Source organism: Pholcus phalangioides, unplaced genomic scaffold (assembly GCF_987345545.1).
Source record: "Pholcus phalangioides strain wild (caught in Gottingen) unplaced genomic scaffold, Ppha-v1.0 ptg000003l_1, whole genome shotgun sequence".
NCBI classification, from domain to species: Eukaryota; Metazoa; Arthropoda; class Arachnida; order Araneae; family Pholcidae; genus Pholcus; species Pholcus phalangioides.
This window is the reverse complement of record NW_028301596.1, coordinates 21978104-21998654: the sequence shown is the minus strand read 5'-3', so window position 1 is coordinate 21998654 and position 20551 is coordinate 21978104. Positions and strand designations below refer to the sequence as shown.

Sequence of the window (20551 nt, the reverse complement as noted above, 5' to 3'; positions counted from 1 at the left end):
TTTTTACAATTCGCACGTATCAGCATATTTATCTATCACATGGAAGTTGGAGGGCGGTCATCCACTATCGGAACGAATGATTTTGTTTTTGGAACCTGCTGTAGGGATGAGTGGGCTTCTGAAAATCATTTTTCATATGATTTCAAACCAAACCGGATTCGAAAACGTGTAACACACGCGGACAATTCCAAGATAGTTTCGGGAATTATCTTCAGCTCGAAAACAAGTCAAAAGTAACAAACACGTTGATGATGTTTTGACCCAACGACACGATGGCCGATCCGATGTACGTAATACACATAAAGCTCTTCTTTTTTTAGCCTTTTATCTTATCCGTTTCTCGGTCATGAAGACGCATTTATTTCGGAGCAAGATCATTTGTGGTCTCTGGAGCTTCATTTGTCTTTATAATTTGTTTCGTTTCTTAATGCCTTTAGTTAAGGGGATGACAAGACAGATCGGACACATACATTTTGTATGTACCGAGAGAAGAACGATCGTGCATTCGTTCATTCATTCAGGATGTTAACATTAATTAATGGAAGGAAAAACGGGTCCGAAGAAGATCTATCTATCAATAGTGCCTAAGAATAGTCGCTTGGCTCGTTATCGCTCGTAATGCAATTCGCTACACGAAATGACCCGGGACACGAGCGATTTCCACGGCTACAGACTTTGGTATATTTTACATCTACGTACTCAAGTATAGGCCTACTCCAGTGTCCCATAAATTCGTAAATGGTTTGGAACTTAATAAAAAATTTAAGGAACTGGTTGGTATACATGTTTGAATGCGATTTGCGCAAAGAATATTCTCACAAAAGCAGATTTTTTTTTTGGTACGGGGAAAAAAAATGAGTTCAAATTTTTGTCGATAAAAAGAGTTGCACGAAAGTCCTGCAAGAGAGATTTTTTTGCTATGGGAAGAAAAAGGATAAATTTAGCAATCGAAACAAAATTTCAGATTTTCTTCAAATGCCAAAAACAAAAAAAATGCTGAAACCAAAAGTGAAATTGCGAAAAAATCCGTGCTTCCATTGTCAGCTTAGTTTTTTCCTTTCGTTATACAATCAACATTGTGTGTGTCCTAATCAATCCATTCTAGATGCATATTTCAATAAAAGTGGTTCAAAACAAAAGGAAAAAGAATTCGTGTAGTTCGTTTTCCCCCCATTTATATGTTTCTACAGTACATAAAACTAAAATCATTTCACAACGACAAGTCCGTTATAACGACAATTCCGAGATAATTTCGAAAATTATCTTCAGCTCGAAAACCAGTCAAAAGACAGTTCACGATCTTCTCTCTGATTGTGAACTGTCGTTATAACGGACTTTTACTGTATTTACGAATTTGAGAACACTCTGCACAAAAAACAATACTTGTTGAAGTAGAAGAAAATTGAATTGAACGCAAGTTTTCAACGCATTTGTTAAAAAGAAAAGAAATGGTGACGCTTATATTCTTTTACGGCCCGCCATGACCGCACCCCCAGCACCTGCGCGAGTCCAAACTCTGCAGTAAAATCTGTTCAAATCGAATAAAGAGCCACCGAAGAAAAGCCGCACAGAAACCATAGAAATATATAAATTCATTTCCTGTGTGTGTTCATTTGCAATTTAGTACATGCGTGTACGTGTGTCTTTGTTGAACCAGTTCGAAATCAATCAGGAAAAAAAATGAAATAACTAAAAAAACAACGACTAACCAGTTTGAATGTCGAGATTCAATGTCATTTTAGTCTGTTTTTTGGTGAAAAATGATCAGTGGCGTAAGAACATGCCCTCGTTCGCTAATGGATGCGCTGCCGACTCGGAGAACGTGCTTTTTAAAATATGCGTCGGCTGAGTGTTGTTTTGCAATAATACTTTTAAAAACAGAAAAGAAAAACCGAACTGGACAGAGATTGGTTTATTATTCCACGCACGAGGAATGCGGCATAAAAAAAGGTTTCGCGTCTCTCTCTCTCTAACCGAAGGTCAAACAGCCTGCACGCAACTACTTCTTCTGTATAGAACATACATGATAATAACACATATACGGTACGTTCCCATAAATAAATTGAGGGTATGACCACTACTTTTCGACGTGAGAACTTTAATCGATGGCATTTCTAGTTAGGTCTCGCGTTTGTACGAATCATAATAATAATTAAAAAAACTACAGAATTTTTTCTATTAATTTGAACCGGGGCATTTTTTTTCGATCCTGGGGTTCAATGAGGGTTCTCTTATGAGAGGTTCTATGATGGGCCGTCTCTACATCATGAGCCAAGGAGAAAAGTAATCTTCTGGGGACCAATTAGCTGTAGTTCTCAAAAATTTGACTCCCGTGGCTCCCTTGCCCAATTCGTGGTTCCTCTGCGGCTCCCTAGAAAAGTTCAGTAGATATTTTCACTTATAAAAAAAACCACTTAAAAGCAAAAAATAGACACACAAATCAATAGCTCCAGCTGACCGCGAAGCCCCCGACAAAGATTGGCGACGCCCCTAGAAGCAGCTAGGCACACTGTGAGAAACTACCTTATATGATTTAGCTGAAAGTAACAGCTGGCATGTTTACATACACTCAAAAGACATTGCACCAGATTTCATTACGTAGCTACCCCCAATGGACATTAAGGCCCATCTTGTGGAGTGGGAGGAGGACGTTTTATGCATGGCCGTCTCAAAATGGGCCCCCCCCCCTCCCGGAAAGTAATTTTCTAGGGCCTCCGCACTTGGCTGGAAAAAACCATCTAATAAGTTAACAAACACCATAGTACAAGAATTAGATCATGAGGAGAGCTTATGAACATGAGGTCCTCCGGGACCAATGCCTATATGAAGCCCATGCGTTAAGGTGGCTCCAACATTATGGGCAGTTAGTTCTGCTGGGGATTCTGAAACTGATCACACCCTCTCCCACCATATTTCACTTAAGAGAGATCTTTATTTCTTCACATCTATATAATTTCTTCCAGCTCTCTGCAGCCCCTTACCACCAGTTATGGGTCTCTTTTCACATGATTTTTCCCCCGCGGCCCTTTTCCCCCAGAATATTGCAGGACGTCAGGCCCCAGGCTGAGAACCACTGGTGTGGATGAGTACTCATGATGTTACAAAAAGAGGAAAAAACGTGTCAATAGCAATGAACAGCCTCTAGGAACTCAGCTAATGTTCCTGCGGCAAATATTTGGAAACCGAACAATGATCGAGTAATGCAAAAAACCTTGTTTCGCATTGTTATAATTATCGATAGAAAAGGGAATCAGTTTTTTAACTCAAAGAATTACTTGAAAATCGCGAAAAAAAGCAAAGGAATATTAAAAAAAAAAAAAAAAAATTATATTCGTTGTATTTCGTTAACATTGTTTTCTATAACGGCCGTGCACCGCTTATCTGCGTAATATCCGAGCATAGCAACTGAAGACATCATATAACAGAGTCCGACTGCATTTTGGAACATCTTAGACCATGTATGCCCAGCCCACAAGCCAAACGTGGCCCTCGGTGTCATCTGACGAGACTCGTGACCTCAAACATAATTTTGTAAAAAATGAACCTCATTTACTGGTACCTGAAGTGACCCGCGACATAGTTCCGGAGCTTTTAAGTGGTACAGTCCCACCATGGACCCAACAAGGGTGGGGGTGGCAGGGTCCCAGCCCTAGGGTTTGAAACGATTTTCGTCATTTTTGTTTTTCATGCAATAAATTCATCGTAAATGGGCCCGTGGAAGTCTGGTCTAGGGACCCTGCTCTAGGATATGGGCGGCTATGAGCACCACATCCCTCTAGTGGCCCGTGACACATTTCCTGATCACTTAAGTTACTCGCGACCAATTTACGTATGATTTACTCAAGTGATTCGCGGCAAATTTATAAATCATTGAGTTATCCGCAATACAGTTTCAGACAACTTTAGTGGCCCAAGGTATAGTTCTACATCACTCAAGTGGCCCGCGGCTCATTCCCAGATAACTGAAGTGACCCGCGGCATATTGTAAATCACTTTAGCGGCCCCCCGACACATTTATAGATCACTGAAGTGGCCAATGAAGTGGCCCGCGCTATCCCAAAGGTTGAGTATCCTCGTCTTAGACCGAACCTCACCCTCGATTATAAGGACAAAATTTCGCGGATGTCATTATAACCGAATTAGACCGCGTATTCAGTTTTACGTATTTCGAGGACGAAGATGGGAAATGGGGGCTGGGTGCATCCGGTATGTTAATTTAGCAACAGACCCAGCTAATTTGAGGAAAGGAACAACTCTTCACGCAACAAAGAACAAGAAAACGTTTCTACCAAACGCACAAATTGTTTATTTTGTTGTAAAAGAATATTTCCATAAATGGGAATCTTTATCTGGTAAAAGGAGAAAGGCCAAGGGTCCATTAAACGCCGGTCTCTCGTCGAAAATAAGCCCCCTTCCCTTTTCTAGACGCGGGGACCTCATTTCAGCGTCTCTTTCTCCCGCGATAGTTTCGTGGTCCTCGCGTCACATCATCTTCCTGCTGCTGTCAGCGGGAAGATGCCCGATGATAAGGTAAGAGGAACGAATAAAGTACAACACACACAAGTCCTCCCTTCTTTCTTTTTCGGGAGGGGGAGACGGGGCTCCTTCACTTGACACAGTCATCCTTCAAACGCGTATCAAGTTCCTTCTTCTTCCAAAAGAAGAAGAGACTGCAGTTGAAGAGAAGAAAAAAAAGAAGCTAAACCTGATAAATTACAGGAGATGGAGAAAAGATGGATTCTAATGACTTTAAGAGAAAAAAAAAACCAAGAAAATAGAAAAAAATAGGACCTCAGCGGGGAATTCTTGTCTGTCCAATGGCGAGGGCAAATAAAACGCTAAACAGCCATATTGGAATCCTCTTTTATTTACACAAGCTTATTTCTTCGGATTATTTTATTATTCGGTTTTTTTACTTTTTCGATGGCTCTTGAGAGAAATCCCCCTTTACAGCCACACAAAATATATTAACTGGCGAAATGAGATCCACATCCTGGGCTACGATTTCTCATGAGCCCCCCTCAAAAATAAATTTACAAATATACATAAAAGCAATTACAGGATTTATCCCGGTTTCAAAGCCGGAGCCTTGTTAGCCTCCTCACACTTTGTGGGGGAGGGCATGACGCTACTACTTATGGTGCATGAATTTCTAACGAATTTTTTAGAAATATATACAGTGGATATCCTCTCTCTCCCCCCCCCCCCATTTACAACGTTTTTTCAAAAAACCGTCATGAAAAATATTGTAGTCGGAAAAACGCTTTAAACGGGAAATCTCGATGAGTATCGGACCACAAAAATAAATCGTACCGAAGTTGAAGAAAACGTTTTAAGTGAGAATTACAAGCGGCATCCGCTGCAATACAATACGATTTTAATAATTAATTCTTTTCTTTTTTCTGAAGTATTTTTTTTTTTTATATATATTCTTATCACTTTTAAATAGAGTCTGGTTTGAAATCAAGTTTCAGTTGAATGACTTTCGCATTTATACCACTTTCCGAAGTGGCCTCTTGAGCGTCGTATAAACGTGTGGCCGCACTGTCGTACCTCGCTTCCCAACGTGTCCGTAGAAACTGCGAGGCAATGGCCGATAATAATGAAAAAAAGGGAGAAATTCCGTTCATTAACTTTTTTTTTTTGGCCTCTTTCGTCCTCGAGAAAAGCAAACATTGATAGGAACAGTATATTCGAGCTACTACAAGTGCCTCCGCTGAGTGATGAGAAGAGATGGCAAGTCTTCTTCAGGATTGTTTGCATAACAAAAGGTCTTTGCACCATCAGCACCGAGACTCGAAAAACAAACATATTCCCAAACGTAGTTATTTATTGAAAATGGGGGGAATGGCCAATTTTTAAAGAATATTCGTTGCCCAAATAATATTTTCGGATTCACAAGGACCAAGGCAAGCTACATACACAAGTGTTTTGTTTAACTTTTTTTCCCCCCATGCCCCCTTTCTTATCTAGGGCCTCACACTCTAGTGCAGGTGCCAAACCCTTTACACTTATCGAGTCGATTTTTTTTACTAATCTATAATGAGCAAATATTTAACAAATAAGGTCGGTCTTCGGACATCTGGGTTACCCTTCATTCCCGGGCACGTCCATCCCTGTGGACACTTGGATATCTCCTTAAGGCGATGTGTGTGGGTCGTGTCCAATCTTTCAAGTTCAGGACCCCTGAGCTTCTTCTAATCCAGTGTTTCCCAAAGTGGGCGATAGAACCTACTGATTTAACATAGGATCCTATGGGTTTACTTGAGTTGGAGGGCCGATGAGAGGAAAAAATTTCTGATGAAGGGGGCGATGGAACAAAAAGTTTGGGAGACTATGTTCTAATCGAACACAACTCCGGTCTACAGGCCGTCTTAAGAGCATCATGGAGCCCCGGGAAAAGTGATTTTTCTGAGGTCTTTAGCTTTCCGTCTAGCTAGAAATGCTTGTCCACCAATTTCCATTCTCACTCTCGAATTTAACCAGATCTCATTTTTATGAGGCTACGAGGGTCTCCCCCCCCCCCTCTTCTCTTGAATCCATCGGGCCGTTCTCTGGTGGGACTATGCGTTAAGATGGCAGTGATGGTCTATCGTCAGAGGAAATTTGAATGATTTGTGCGTGTGTGAGTGTACCTAACAAGCTGAGTGCGTATCTGGTGTTTTTTGAATTTGTAGTGCCACCATCTGTATTTCAAATTGTGAGTGAAGTCTAATCATTGAATATTTGTACCGTTGTAGGGTTTGTTGCTCTCTGTGGCGCAACATTTCAACAAGGGAAATCGATCTCATATTCGTGCCTAGAAGTTGGGAAACCCAGAACACTAGGGCTACAGTTAAGTGAACTTTCCTCTTGTTCTGGTTTTACGCAAAGTCGTCTTGATTGACATCATGGGCCACCGGGAAAGAAGTGATTTTCTGAGTCCTGTATTTAGCAAAAAGTGATAGCTTACATACTTGCATAGGTGCTGTTGAAAATCATATTACCATATCTCATTGTGTGGGTATATCTCATGGATGCGAGGTCCCTGGCCCATGACGAGACCTATTTTCTACTTCCCTATGCTATAGATTGAAATCCATTGAAATTTGAAAATTTTGATAAACATCAGATCACTGAAAGGGAAATTATCACCAAATTTTAGGGACTTGCTTGAGAATTTACAAGTGTGCTTGACGTGTTCGTTGGAGCTCTGTAAGTTACATAGTATTTTTCATAATTATCAGCGTTGTTCGGGGAGATTTTGTTATATTCTCTTATCGGAAGTGGTGAATGCCGAGTTCATGACATTTTTGTTTTAAATAGAACCACGACTGAATTTCGTTTCTGGATTTTTTGAAGTTTAATTGAACCGCCCATAAACATGGCGGTGTAAACAAACAGTGCTGGTTGTATTTGATGCAGTCACAGCCGTCGTAGTCAGAAGCTCGAAATTATTATTCATATGTATCAGAGCAGTTTTTTCTGATAGGAATGCCTGATGAACGCCCTCTATCGTCCTCCGGAGGCAATGTTTTTAATGGAGAATTTTACAAAAGCTTAGATGAAATGTTCGAAATTTTTACGGGAGTTTGTGACAGGAAATCTGTGAGGGCATCGGAGAGACAACGATTTTTGGATTTGAAATCTCAGATCTCGAAGTTATTTGAGGATGCTCACGTCGCTTCGAATAGACGTTCGGGAACTACGAGTGTAAGCTCTAATTTTTCTTCTGCTGGTCAAGAGTTTAGTAGTTTATCAAATCTCATCGTAAATAATTTTCAGAAATTTGAAGAGCGTTTCAGCAAACTGGAAAGTCTCACTCAAATTATTCCGAAGATGCAGTCGGATATTTCTGCCTTGTCGAGCACTCTCCGCCCCTCTGTGAATACATCGATAAAACCAATCCAATCGGAATCAACACCTCAATCTCTTGCAGCTTCAGTTTCATTTGCCCAAGTGTTGACTCAGACTCATCCAAATAATGGCGAAACGTCAGAGCGGGATACCATGCGTAAAGTTAATCGTCCCATAGGCCCAGTTCGATTACATCGCAGGGATGAGCAGAGATTGGCAGAAACAGCGCCAAATGGTCGTCGACATAACATCAGAGTTGGCCAGGCTGTATCGTCGCAGATACGTGTAGTGCCAGCTCTTCGTAAAAGGCGATTATTGGTGAATAGGTTTGATGTGGAGACTTCAGTATCGGACGTACGCGGGCTATTCCAGAATACTCAATTCGAGTTTGAGTGCGTGAAGTTGAACACGAAGAACGTTATGCATTACGCTTCTTTTGTCTTGACTAGTGCTGAAGAGAACTATAATATCTTAAGTGATCCATCTCATTGGCCAGTTGGAATTCATATTAGAGAATTTTTTGGAATTCCGAGATTTATTCTAGAGGATTCGTCTGGACAACAAGCTACAAATGAAGACTCTTCTACTAGAGAGGTCTCTAACGGCCCAGAGTGACTAGGAAGATCACTGGGATATCCGGATCCACCTAAAGGACCATGTGATGTGTTTGGAATCTTTTTGAATCCCCGCAGTCTCTGCAATAAACTGTATACTTTGCATTCATTTTTCGAAACTTATGATCCCTCTCTTGTATGCGTATCCGAATCATGGCTGTCCCCAAGTCTACCCGATTCCCTGCTATGCCCGCGGGGATACGACGTGTTTAGATCTGATAGATTGTTCGCTCCTGGAGGTGGTGTCTGCATATTCGCGAAAAATAATTTGAACCCGTCTGCTGTTATGGCGAGAACTGATACAAATAATGCTGAAATCGAAATAATAGCTGTGGACATTAAAGTCGGTATTCAGTGTGTGCGCGTGATCTGTGCTTATATTCCTCCGGACAAATCTTCCGATGCCGGACATTTACATTGTTTTTTCGATGCTCTCAGACTATATTGTACAGTTAGATATCCCATCGTATTGGCCGGCGACCTGAATATGAGAAACATAAAATGGGATTCATACCACCTCATATCTACACATGCAACTGACAGATTCTTTCTTGCCTCTATTGCAGACTTGGGATTCAATCAACTTGTTGACTTTCCCACTAAGGGAGAGAATTTCTTGGATCTTCTTTTGTGCACTGTTCCCGAATTTATAATCGACATACGATCATTGCCACCCTTCTGCAATAGTGACAACCCACCGCATATACCATTTCTCTTTCGACTGCCTAATTTAATAGCCAATAATTATTCAGGCTTGGCTAAACATGACTTTAGGAGTGCGGATTATGACGCTCTTTCTCTATTACTACATGATCTCTTTGGTTCTATCAGGGAAAAGCGCATGTCTCCCCTCGATGCATTTCAAACTTTCTTTTTGAATTGTTGGAGGTATATTCCTCGTATGTCATTAAAACTTAGCAACGTGGCAAATAAAAGACTGCGACTAATCGGTAAGAGGAAACTGATTGCTTGGCGTAATTTGAGGAGGTATCCGAGTGTTCTAAACAAACGAATATATTGTGCCATGGCTCAGGAATACAATGCGTACGTTGCATCAAGCGAGAGTGCACACCTCCGTTCGATTTGTGGCAATAATAATCGTACTGCCTTCTACAAAGACGCTCGACGGAAACTACGTTCGGCTGCATCTATATCATCCCTTGTTGTAGATGGAGCTATAATTACTGACAGTCAATCTAAGGCTGATATATTTGCGGACATATTTTCAGACGCTTACTTGTTACCGTTCGCGACAGAAGTTCATTTTGATGGCGGCCTTATGCAAGACCATTCCCAATTCATCGATATGTTTGATGCTAGAGGTATCGCTTCTTTAATAGATGCACTGCCTTCTCGCTCTTCTACTGGGCCTGATGGTATCCCCGGTAGCTTCTACAGGGCCTTACGAGACGAGGCATCTTATTTCTTGAGTGCAGTGTTCCAGTATTTTTATGACTTTGGTATGATACCCAATTCCTGGAGGAATGCCATAGTTCGTCCTATTTTCAAAAATAAAGGCAAATGTTCTGATCCTCAAAACTATCGCCCGGTATCATTGACTGATATTTCTTCTAAAATATTCGAAAGATGTCTGGTCCAAAAACTTCTTACATTTGCTATCAATTCAGGGTTTATACCATCTAATCAATTTGGTTTTGTTCCTGGTCGATCACTATTAATCCAACAACTAATTTGCCACGACTATTGGACAAATGCCGTTGAAGAAAAAACCGAAATTGATATATTGTTTATTGATTTTCACAAAGCATTCGATAAAATAGACCGCTTTCTTCTAATCACAAAGCTATTGAACTTGGGTGTGCCAGAAAAGATGTGCCGAATACTGCAGTCATATCTGGGCTCTAGAACTTTTCAGGTTCGTGTTGAAGATTGCCTCTCTGGGAAAAAATGCGTATCTAGCGGTGTAGTTCAGGGCTCTGTGTTGGGTCCACTGTTGTTTGTACTATTCACGTATGACATTGCTTTTTACACTCATCCAATTCCACTAGTACAATTTGCTGATGATGTTAAACTGTTTTTTCCCACGTCTGAACACACAGAGCTTAATTCTGCCTGCCAACGTCTCCACAACTGGACTGTGGTCAATCGTCTTCCAATTTCCGTTAACAAAAGTGGTGTCATGCACATAGGGGGATACAGAATGAGTCCAAGCTACTCGATGGGTGGCGAAGAGCTCCAGAGGTTCACTTCCTACACTGACTTGGGGATCACCATTTGCAATACCAGAAATTTCGACTTACATTATTCGAATATAGTGTGTAAAGCGAGACGCGCTTCTTATGTCCTACGGAAGGCGTATGGAAAATGTGATACCGCTACACTCATGCACGCATTTACCGTTTTTATACGCCCAATCCTGGAGTATTGTTCGCAAATATGGTCTCCGTACAAAGTGAAAGATATAAAATTCATCGAAAAGGTCCAGAAGTCATTTACCAAACAGTTTTGCAGTCTGCGTCATCGCCCATACGAGGAAAGGCTGAGATGTCTCGGCGTCCACTCTTTAGAATGGCGTCGCCTTGAAGCCGACTTAAAGCTGTGCTTCAAACTTGTACACAACTTAGTATATACGGGTCAGTCAACTCCATTTTTTGAAATCAATCCCAGACCATCACTGAGAAGACATTCATTACAAATAAAAATTCCAACTGCCAGGAACAATGCTAAATTTTATAACTTCCGATGCCGAGTTGGAAGAGTATGGAACAAATTACCACCAGATCTCGTGTGTTCATCTACATATCACAGATTCTGTCACTCTCTCAACGCTTCTGATCTTTCAACATTTTTAATGTGCTATGCATTTTAGTTCATGTCGGGTTTTATTGGTGCATATATGCTTGTTTTATTTATATAACTTTTTTTTTTCCATCAGTTCTATTGATTATTTCACTTTGGAATTACATGTGATGATTTTTTATTTACTTTTCTTTGTTTTTTTTAAATATATATATATATATACATGTATTTTATTCTGATTTATATATTGAATTTTATTGTGTAAACATGTTTATTTTATTGTTGTTTTGTGTTCTGGGATTTTTTTTTTATTATTATTAGCGTTATCTTTTATGCATTTTTCTCTTTGTATATATTCGTGTGTATGAATGTGTACTGATGTTCCCTGCCGTCTCTTTCCAATTTTATTGATTGTTTGAATAGTGCACCTGTGGAGTTAGAGCCTACTGGCCTTGCACAGGTTTGTATATAATAAATAAATAAATAAATAAATAAAATCCCTATATATATCCCTATGCTATCCCTTTACTATCACGGACGTAATATTGCGCCCAAACGCCAGTTGAATAAATTCAAACGAATTCTCTCTCGTGTTTTCTCTCTTCTCCCTTCACTATCGTGAAGCTTTAAAATAACTCTATCTCAACTGAATTTGATTTTTCTTTCACACACACATATAATGTATTTTCTACTGTATGCATGTAAGAGCAAATGAGAACACGTAGAGGGAGGGTGAAAAGAGACTTAAAAATAAAAACTTTCTTATCTACCTTATCTATTATACTTATACATTTTTTCCCTTCCCCCTTCTTTTTTCTAACGTGCGGTTAACTTAGGACGAGGTTACCAGATTTATCACCGATTCGTCGAATAAAGACAATCCAAATTTCATGTCAAAAAAAAAGCCTGCGTGTGAAGCGATTAAGATGGCCTGGCTCTGTGAGAAATTCTGCTTTATTCTTTAAAAAAAATGGTCACCACTATAATTTCAATTAAAAACTTTAATATTTCGTATTCTAAAACTTTCTTTTCACAGCTCTGTTTGAACTTTATAATCACCAGCCATGACGACATGCTCGACGATGATCACCAGCCATTTAGCTTGACTTTCAACCGTGGCCTAGTAAAGTGTTATCTGTCAGTTTGTTATTGGTGCTTCTCCAAAGAAGTACAAAAACCACCGAGCAACGTGTCGAAATAGAGTAGGTTCGTTGGAAAGTCCAGTGTTTCAATACGGGATACACAAATGTTTCCCATATTATTAGGCTTTTGGGAAGTTCGTTCGCAGCTCCCTCCCAATCTGGATAGACGCCGGTCTCCCAATATTTACTTCGTATCGACGCCCCTAGTAATGCGTATAATTTAACGTTATGCAAAATGTATATGCTTCAGTCAAGACTCGCGGCAGAAAACATGAAAGAGACAAGAACGGAATTTCAGCGCTGGACCAACGCCGACTTGACACGCCTCCAGCATTCGTTTATTTCATTTAAGGAAGAGCTCGTGAATCAATCACCAAACGCTGTTCGCAGAATTATATCATCGATTCTTTAATTAGAATCGCGCACTCCTTCCGGTCTTTAATTAAGTCAGGTTTCGAAACATACTTCAGGAAACGTCATCATCCCGCAATTAATCTCTTGCTCTGACATCGGCTGATCATTTTCAATAATGCATCGTACTCTTTCACTCTCATGAATACCATTTCAATTATTCCGAAGAACCACCACCACCATTAAGTAGCAAAAGTTCAGGCTGGAAAGAACTGACGTGTGCAAGAAAGAAGAGTTTTATTTGTTATGCTACTACAATTTTTCTACTCAGGGGCGCAACTGGGAAAGAGGGAGCAGGCATATCTGGTGCCCCGGGCGCTGGATTGAAGGAGCCGAAATCACCCTTCAACACTGCTACTTCTGCATTACACGGGGGAGTCAAAATGCTTGCCCGGCTGACAAAGTATTTAGTTGCAACCCTGTTCCTACGTACATTATATAAAACAAGGGTGCTCAACCTTTAGGAGAGGGTAGGCCACGCGATTGATTTGAAAACGTGTCGCTGGCCCACTTTATAAAGTGATCTGAAATAACACCGGTTATTTGAGCGGTCTATTAATGTGCAGCTCCGGAACTGTGCTGCGGATCAATTGAGAGATCTGTAAATAGGCCGGGGGTCACTTTAATAATCTGAAAATGTGCCGCGGGCCGCTTGACCGACTTTGAACTATGCCGTGGGTCACTTAAGTGGTCTATAGTTGTGCCAAAGCTATGGAACTGCATCACGGTGTTCTGTAAATATGACGCGGGTCACTTGAATGAGTTTGGATTGTGCGCCGCGGGAGACGAGTGATTTGAAAATGTAATGAAGGCTACTTAAGTGTTCTGAAACTGCGCCGCGGATCACTTGAGTGATCCGAAAATGTGTTGGAACTGCGCACGGGTAGCTTAAGTATTCTGAAACTGTGCGGCGAATCTTTTAAGTGATCTTGAAATATGCCACTTGGTTCATTTTTACAAAATTAGCTTTCAGGTCGCAGGCCACATCAGATGACTCCGAGGGTCATATTTATTCCGCGGGTCATGAGTTGAGCATGTATGTTATAAGACGTTTCGCTGAAATTAGTAGGTACTCTTGAATGTAATGTAGAAGCTGTTTGTGTGTGTAAATTTTTTCCGTTTTCACATTGGGAAAGAACTGACTACTGCATAGGCGTTCGCAGAATTTTCTCGAGGGGGATTTCAGACTTTTTTTTTCCCTTCGGGGAAGGGGGTTACCTTTTCCTGAAAAATAACGCTATAATCTTGGCACGGGGGGGGGGGGGTAGACCCCCCAAACCCCTCCCCTTTGTGTACGCCACGTGAATCAGACTGCCATCCAATAATCCTCGCAGAAATTGTCGTGCGTCTCGTTCTCGATGAAAGATCCAAATAAAATTCGTTATTTCAATCGAATATCAAGCCGAAATTCAGAAAAGCTACCACCAGAGGCGCCACATCATGAAATAGTACCAGGCTTAATTAAAAACTTCTACGGGGACGTTCGGGATAATTTATAGTAAACTAGGGGTCATTTAAGTATTACGTCAGCATCGAGGGGGGGAGGGGGTTTTGGATTTGCTGACTTTTGATGACAAGGGGGGGGGGGTTTGAAGGTTGCTTACGTCATCAACCATCCCTTTTTGAAGATATGAAATATTCTAAGCTGCTGCCGAAATTTTGCTGACAGGGGGGAGGGGGGTCAGTGTTTTGCTGACTTGCTGACAAGGGGGGAGGGGGGGTCTAAAATGGCTGAAAATCTGCTTACGTAATACTTGAATGGCCCCCTAGCTATAATACCCGGCGCGGCTCGGGTTTTCTCAATATAATGGGAGCATTGAAGAAGTGACAAACCATTACAAAGGAATAAACACGTCTCGGGCCGTATTCACCGACATGGTTTAAACCTGTAGTTACAATTTTTGGATAAGAGATCAATATAGATTGGTTAAAAACCTGAATTTAACCAGTCCGTGTCGATCTCTCATCAAAAAATTGTGACTATAGTTTAAACCATGTCGGTGAATACGGCCCTGAGACGTACTGTTATGAAATTACGGTAACCAAATGCCCAGTTCTGACATACTTCCGAAGTTCAAATCGTTCAAGTCGGGTGCCAAGTGGTATATACATGTAAAATTTGGCGACGCACGCACGCAGAGAGAATCAATTTTATATCAATATAGATATATTAAATATATGCATACATATATCAATATAGATTTCACGCACTTGACGTTTCTCGGGTGAGTTAAGCGGAGGATCGAATACTCCAGGAACTGCCCTAGATCAGTGGTTCTCAATCGGCAACCATGTGGTATCCTTGTGCCCCTGCGATATGCTAAGTAGGCCATCGATGCGAATCAAGGGAAAGTGTGGGGGGGGGGGGCACAGCGAGCTGTGAAAAAATAAAATTGGATGAGAAGAAAATAAAGCCTAGGTGGAAATGTAGTGTCACACTATAATTTATCTTTCAGAATCCATTATTACTGCCCATAGGAGGCCCAGGTCGATAAGATACTCGGGTAAAGTACCAAAGGATGTTTAGAGGTATCGCGAGTTCGATACCGGTTCGTCCTTGACAGAAACTTTCCTGACGCGGAGACACAACAGGAAGGGTGACAACATGACCACGGGAAAAGATTGCTACCACATCAAGGGATTAGCGCACCAACCCCTCGATGAGTATAAAAAACATGCCTGCCGTTCGGAATCGGCAATAAATTGTAGGTCCCGGTATAATTAGCCCTCGTGTGCAGAAAATGACCGTGGTGCGACAAAAAGGATGAAAGGAACTGCCCATAGAATCAATACCATCTTAACTAGGGAGGGGTTGCCGAGACTTCCCAACATACAACCCTAAAGAAAGAGAAGCTTACTGAACTCTAGCCCGTTCAAGAGCTTCCCAAATCTCCAGACACCTCCCTAAATTTTCCTAAATCTGTACGTAACCCTCGCTGAGCCGATTTTTATCACCTTTTTTAAAAAATAAATATTGCAGAGCAGTGGTTCTCAACTTGGCCACGTGACCCAGTCATATACGCTGAGAGGGCCAAGGACGAAAAGCAATAGAAGGGGGCATGGCACTTAATTAGAGAAGAGGGTACAGAAAGATTTGTGTAATAAAAATTGATATGGATAATTCAACGGAAATATGATGGTTGAGAGTGTGTTAACTTTTAATGCAGTAGAGCTACCACAAGAGGGAGGCTGATGGTTACCTAGCCCGGGGTGGGGGGTACGTAGATCCACTTTATTTATAAAAGGTGGTGATGTCGTGGTGATTTGGTAAGTTGTGAAGTTAGAAATGGAAAGAGTTCAGGTTCAGGAGGGCTGAGTTCAAAACCACCCACAGGAAAGATACATTTTTTTTCTCAGCCGTTTCGTTGGGCATTTTGCTTGTTGGGATTCGTATTTGTGTAAAAAATTTACACTATAATTTACTCAGAAATAAATTTAAAAAAATGAAGGACTTCTGGATGTAGAGACCTTGGTTGAGACGCGGGGGGGGGGGGGCATGGGCGAGAAAGGTTAAGGAAAAGGTAAATCACATCTGACGATACTGGGAGCATTCGCAAAAAGTTGCGTGACGAAATTCTTTGAATGCTCAAAGGAAGTACCCAACGCAAGTCAAAAGCAATTTTATCGTCAGATGCACATTGCAAAGGTGAATTCAATGATACGTATCATATAGGTTTCAATGTGTCTTCCCATCTGAGCACCAGGCCCGCTGCCCTAAATTGTAACAAATTGTTTTCCGTTATGGATCTGAAGCAGTTCACAACGGAAATAGACGATATTGGTATAGTTTGTTAACTATTCCAAAGACAAAGCCGATGATAATGACATAATTTCATTATGTTAGTACCCACCACGCGATTTAAGGCTCAAAAAACGTATTCACGTCAAAACTTGCGCACTTACTCGAAGACCAACTACTCGAGCACGAAGGGAACTAAGGACCTACGTAGCACACTCACTATATTTTCATTCTAATTATATGCCTTATTCTGGAACAGGCGTGTAGTCCCTCACAGACCATCGGTGGAGGTGGATAGACTGCCATCCGAAAATCACTTCTTTACATATGTACGATATTGTAAATCATCCAGGAGTTTAAAAATGATTTCGTCTTTCTTTTAAAAATTGGGAACGTTCTTTAGAGTGAGATTGATCGTTTTTGTTGTTTTAATTATACAGTATAAATCTTATTATGACTCTGACAGTACCCAGGACGTTTTCTTTCCCAAAGACATAATCTCCTTCGGCAAATGTTGGCTCCTGTTCATGATACCCCTCAAAGTCAAGTTCAATAACGCAATCAGCCCACCCCAAGCAGATTTAACAATAAACTTCAAACGCACATACGCTAGATACAATGCTACATTAAATTAGTTTCGTATCGTAAACAATCACACTCGCACGTGTGTTCATTTTTCGAGTGAGGAGAATATTACCTATTCCACAGTACGTGTGTGGACGAAAGCGAAGAACCATTAGCCTAGTTGTGATGACGTAGAAATAAATTAAAATAAATATGAATAAAAATTTTGTTCGTAATGCGAATCATATGCTGTACATGGAGGCGCTGCATGACTCATATCGCTCGTCAGCCACAAAAAAGTAAGATTAATACTGTGTAAATATGTAGTACACATCTTTTCTGTGTACTACATATTTAGTTGTATATTGGGCTGTTTTTTATTTGTATACAGTATTAATATACCCCTCTGTAGCACTTGCATAAGAATTATTTGTTATAAACCATAACGGACAACCTTTAGCCCCTACTAGTCCGTCATAACGAGGGTCTACTGTATTTTAATAGACATAATGAAGGTTATGGCAAATACATATATTGAAGGAGGAGAGTTCTCGAGAATATGAGCCCAATAAAAGTTTACGCATGTGGACTCAAGGTGTTCTAGAAATTTCCTTTTGTTGTCTCAGCGTGACCGTGTGTCCCACATTTTCCACGAGTCCCGTTTTTGTTTCCTTTTTCCATCCCGACTTTTTTGAAAAATGTCCCGGTTTTATCGTTTCTACTCAGAGGGCCAGTTGGCTCAAGAGTTCTCTCCACAGCATGGCACAATCTCACAAGGTGACAGGACTTATACACCTAGCGCGGAATAGAACCCACGTCACGTCTGGTTTCTACAGAACTGGGGTCAAAGATGTTTGGCCAGTCCGGGGATACAGTACCAATATAGAGCTTGAATTTAGGGCCAAAACAAAGGAGGCCCTTGACATAGGCGGAGATAGACCTGGAAGTCTGGGGGGGGGGCACGGTCATTATCGCTGGGGTACAAGATGATGATGATATCAATTCATATATACATTAGATCAGTCGACTCCACCTTTGACGTGAATGGTGGAGTTGACTGATCTAATGTATATATGTCCCCCCACGTCCCCCCGTATCTCCGCCCATTGCCTTTGATAACTGTCCCACTTTCCCACGCAGAAATCAGACCCATAGTAGAACAAACCGAACACGAACCCCGGATCCTGGCCACTAGCTACAGACCAAACGCTTAAAGTCTATTTCTTAGGTCAGGGGTTTTCTCACCTTTTTCAGCCGCGACCAAAAATCAATAAGATCAACTTCGCGACCCATGGGACTGTTTGTTTTTCGAAATTAGTGAAACCAGTGAGCAATAAGTGTATTTATAACAGGCAGAGGCGAATTTAACTGAGGGGGCGCCGGACGCGCCCGGGGCCCGACTTCTGAAGGGCCATCGAAAAACCCAAACTTTACACTTTTTTCTAATTCAAGGGGCTCAATATTTTCTTTTACGCCCGGGGCCTCAACGGACTTTAATCCGCCACTGAAAACAGGGCTGTAAGAGAATTTTCTACGACTCTTCCAGGAAGTCCCCTGAGAATCAAGTTTCGGTCGTGACCCATATCTCAAGAATCCCTGGAAGTAAGTGGATTTTGTACGACCCATCTCGGAAGCCCTTGCGAATCCAATTCGGGTCTGGATTCATAGCTCAAGAGCCCCTGATTGTTACTGGATTCGAACGCCCCATCTTGGAAGATCCTGCTATCTAAGTTTGGATCGCGACCCGTAGGTTAAGATCCTCAGAATTAAAGTCTATTGCTTAGGCCGATAGAAAAAATGTTTGAACCAGGGCAGAGGCGTGCCTGCTCGGGGACCAAGGGGCAGACTTTTCTTGCCCTACCCTGCTGGAACGGTTATGCTCAGAAAAAAAAAGAAGGGAGGTGTGCTTCCCCGCTCCTACTTTACAGATTATTTCAAACAAGAAACTCAAAATCCGGACCGCAACTAGGATTTTTGCCGCACGGGGCAGTTGCACCCCTCCCCCGCCCCTATTCTTGTTCCGGCCTTGATCAAAATTTCTAAGATATATATAAAATAAGTGTTTTTTTTTGTGTGGAAGCGTTATTCGGCTCGGGGAAATCGCCCCCATTTGCCCCCAGCCTACTTTGACTAACTTCTACTTACGCAATCTATTTTGTGGAGAAAAAGTTTGTATACATTCGGAAAGATAACCCGAATCACATACAGATACCCCCCTTTTCAATAAATAGGTGCAATCCAGAATTTCCATCCCTTGCATTTGACGTAAATTATATGCACGTGACGGTAAATATAATTTCAGTAAAACAGAAAGAATTTTTCAAGCGAAATAAACTTTGTTTACTCACCATCGTACGCAGCAAAAACCATGGCACACTCCACTAAAAGTCCAAATTGCAATAGCTGTAGCAGCATCTTATTCAAAGGAAAAAAAAAGATTCCACTAGAAAACAATGGAAATATACCAACAGAGCGATTTCCCACAACACAATGAAAAACAAAGCCTTTCTTGCAACAATCGGTTATTTTGTGGCCGTATCAGGGGAAACACGGGGCCGACGACTATATTACTGCTGCTGCTAACTTTTTATTTGTAAATGGGGTTCTTCTTTGGTCGCATCTGATCCCAGAGAAGAGGCCAAAACAAGATCGCCAAATGGAGAGGAGCCAAATGAAAAAAGAGCAGCAGCCCCTGCTGGGATTCGGAAACAAACAAAAACCAGTTGAAGACAAACTTTTTCTTGTTTTCTTCTTGTCATTTATCTTTCGTTGGAATCAGGTAAGACGAAGGCAGGTATGCGATGGTGGATGGTCTATCTCTCTCTCTCTCTCTTACAAGAACGGCTTCCTCAAGCAAAAAGAAAAAAAAAAATCGAGTGACCCTTTCTCCCCCATTTATAGAATTAATCGGCAGCGGCCAATTTTTTTTCCAGTTGTCCGTGCCCGATCTACAAGATGAGGGCTGACAGGGCTCTAGCCCGAGATGGATCCCGTTATTGCTTTAGTTTTTGGACCAGTGGTTCCCTACCGGTGGTGCGAGATGGAAAAAATTACAACACGATGACTGATTATTCAGGAAAATTAAAATGAGGATAAAAATTGAATTTTTCAATTCCTAAAAAAATATAAATCATACCAATATCTTGACACCTTGTCTAACTTCTGCTCACAAAAATGCGTTGCGGTGTGAAAGTTTCTTTTTCGATTAGCGATCGTATTTGTTTTCCCCATTTCGGTTGATGAAAAATACCATTATTTACTTACCTAAACTATTTCGTGGTTTGTTTACATTGTTGCCTCGAGATATTAGCATGTTGTGCTTAGATCTGATACTGTCGCGAACACACGACTCAGGAAAAACGCCAACTAATTCAGTCAAGTGTCAAAGAAACATTAATTTATAATTGTTGCGGCTGGAATCAATAAGAACTATTCAATGAAACTTTCTTTCCAAATCTCAAAAGAAAGTAAAAAAAAATAGTAAG

At 41.1% G+C, this 20551-nt stretch overlaps 1 protein-coding gene across 1 annotated transcript in view; it reads right to left on the bottom strand.

Moving 5' to 3' along the window:
• LOC149088289 (uncharacterized) overlaps positions 1–19780 on the bottom strand; it is a 38732-nt gene extending 18952 nt beyond the window's left edge. The window contains exon 1 of the mRNA XM_089246419.1: positions 19415–19780. Within this exon, the coding sequence (XP_089102545.1) occupies positions 19415–19481 (67 nt within the window). The 5' untranslated portion in view covers positions 19482–19780. The remainder of the gene's footprint in view (positions 1–19414) is intronic.
• Between the last annotated feature and the right edge of the window lie 771 nt (positions 19781–20551).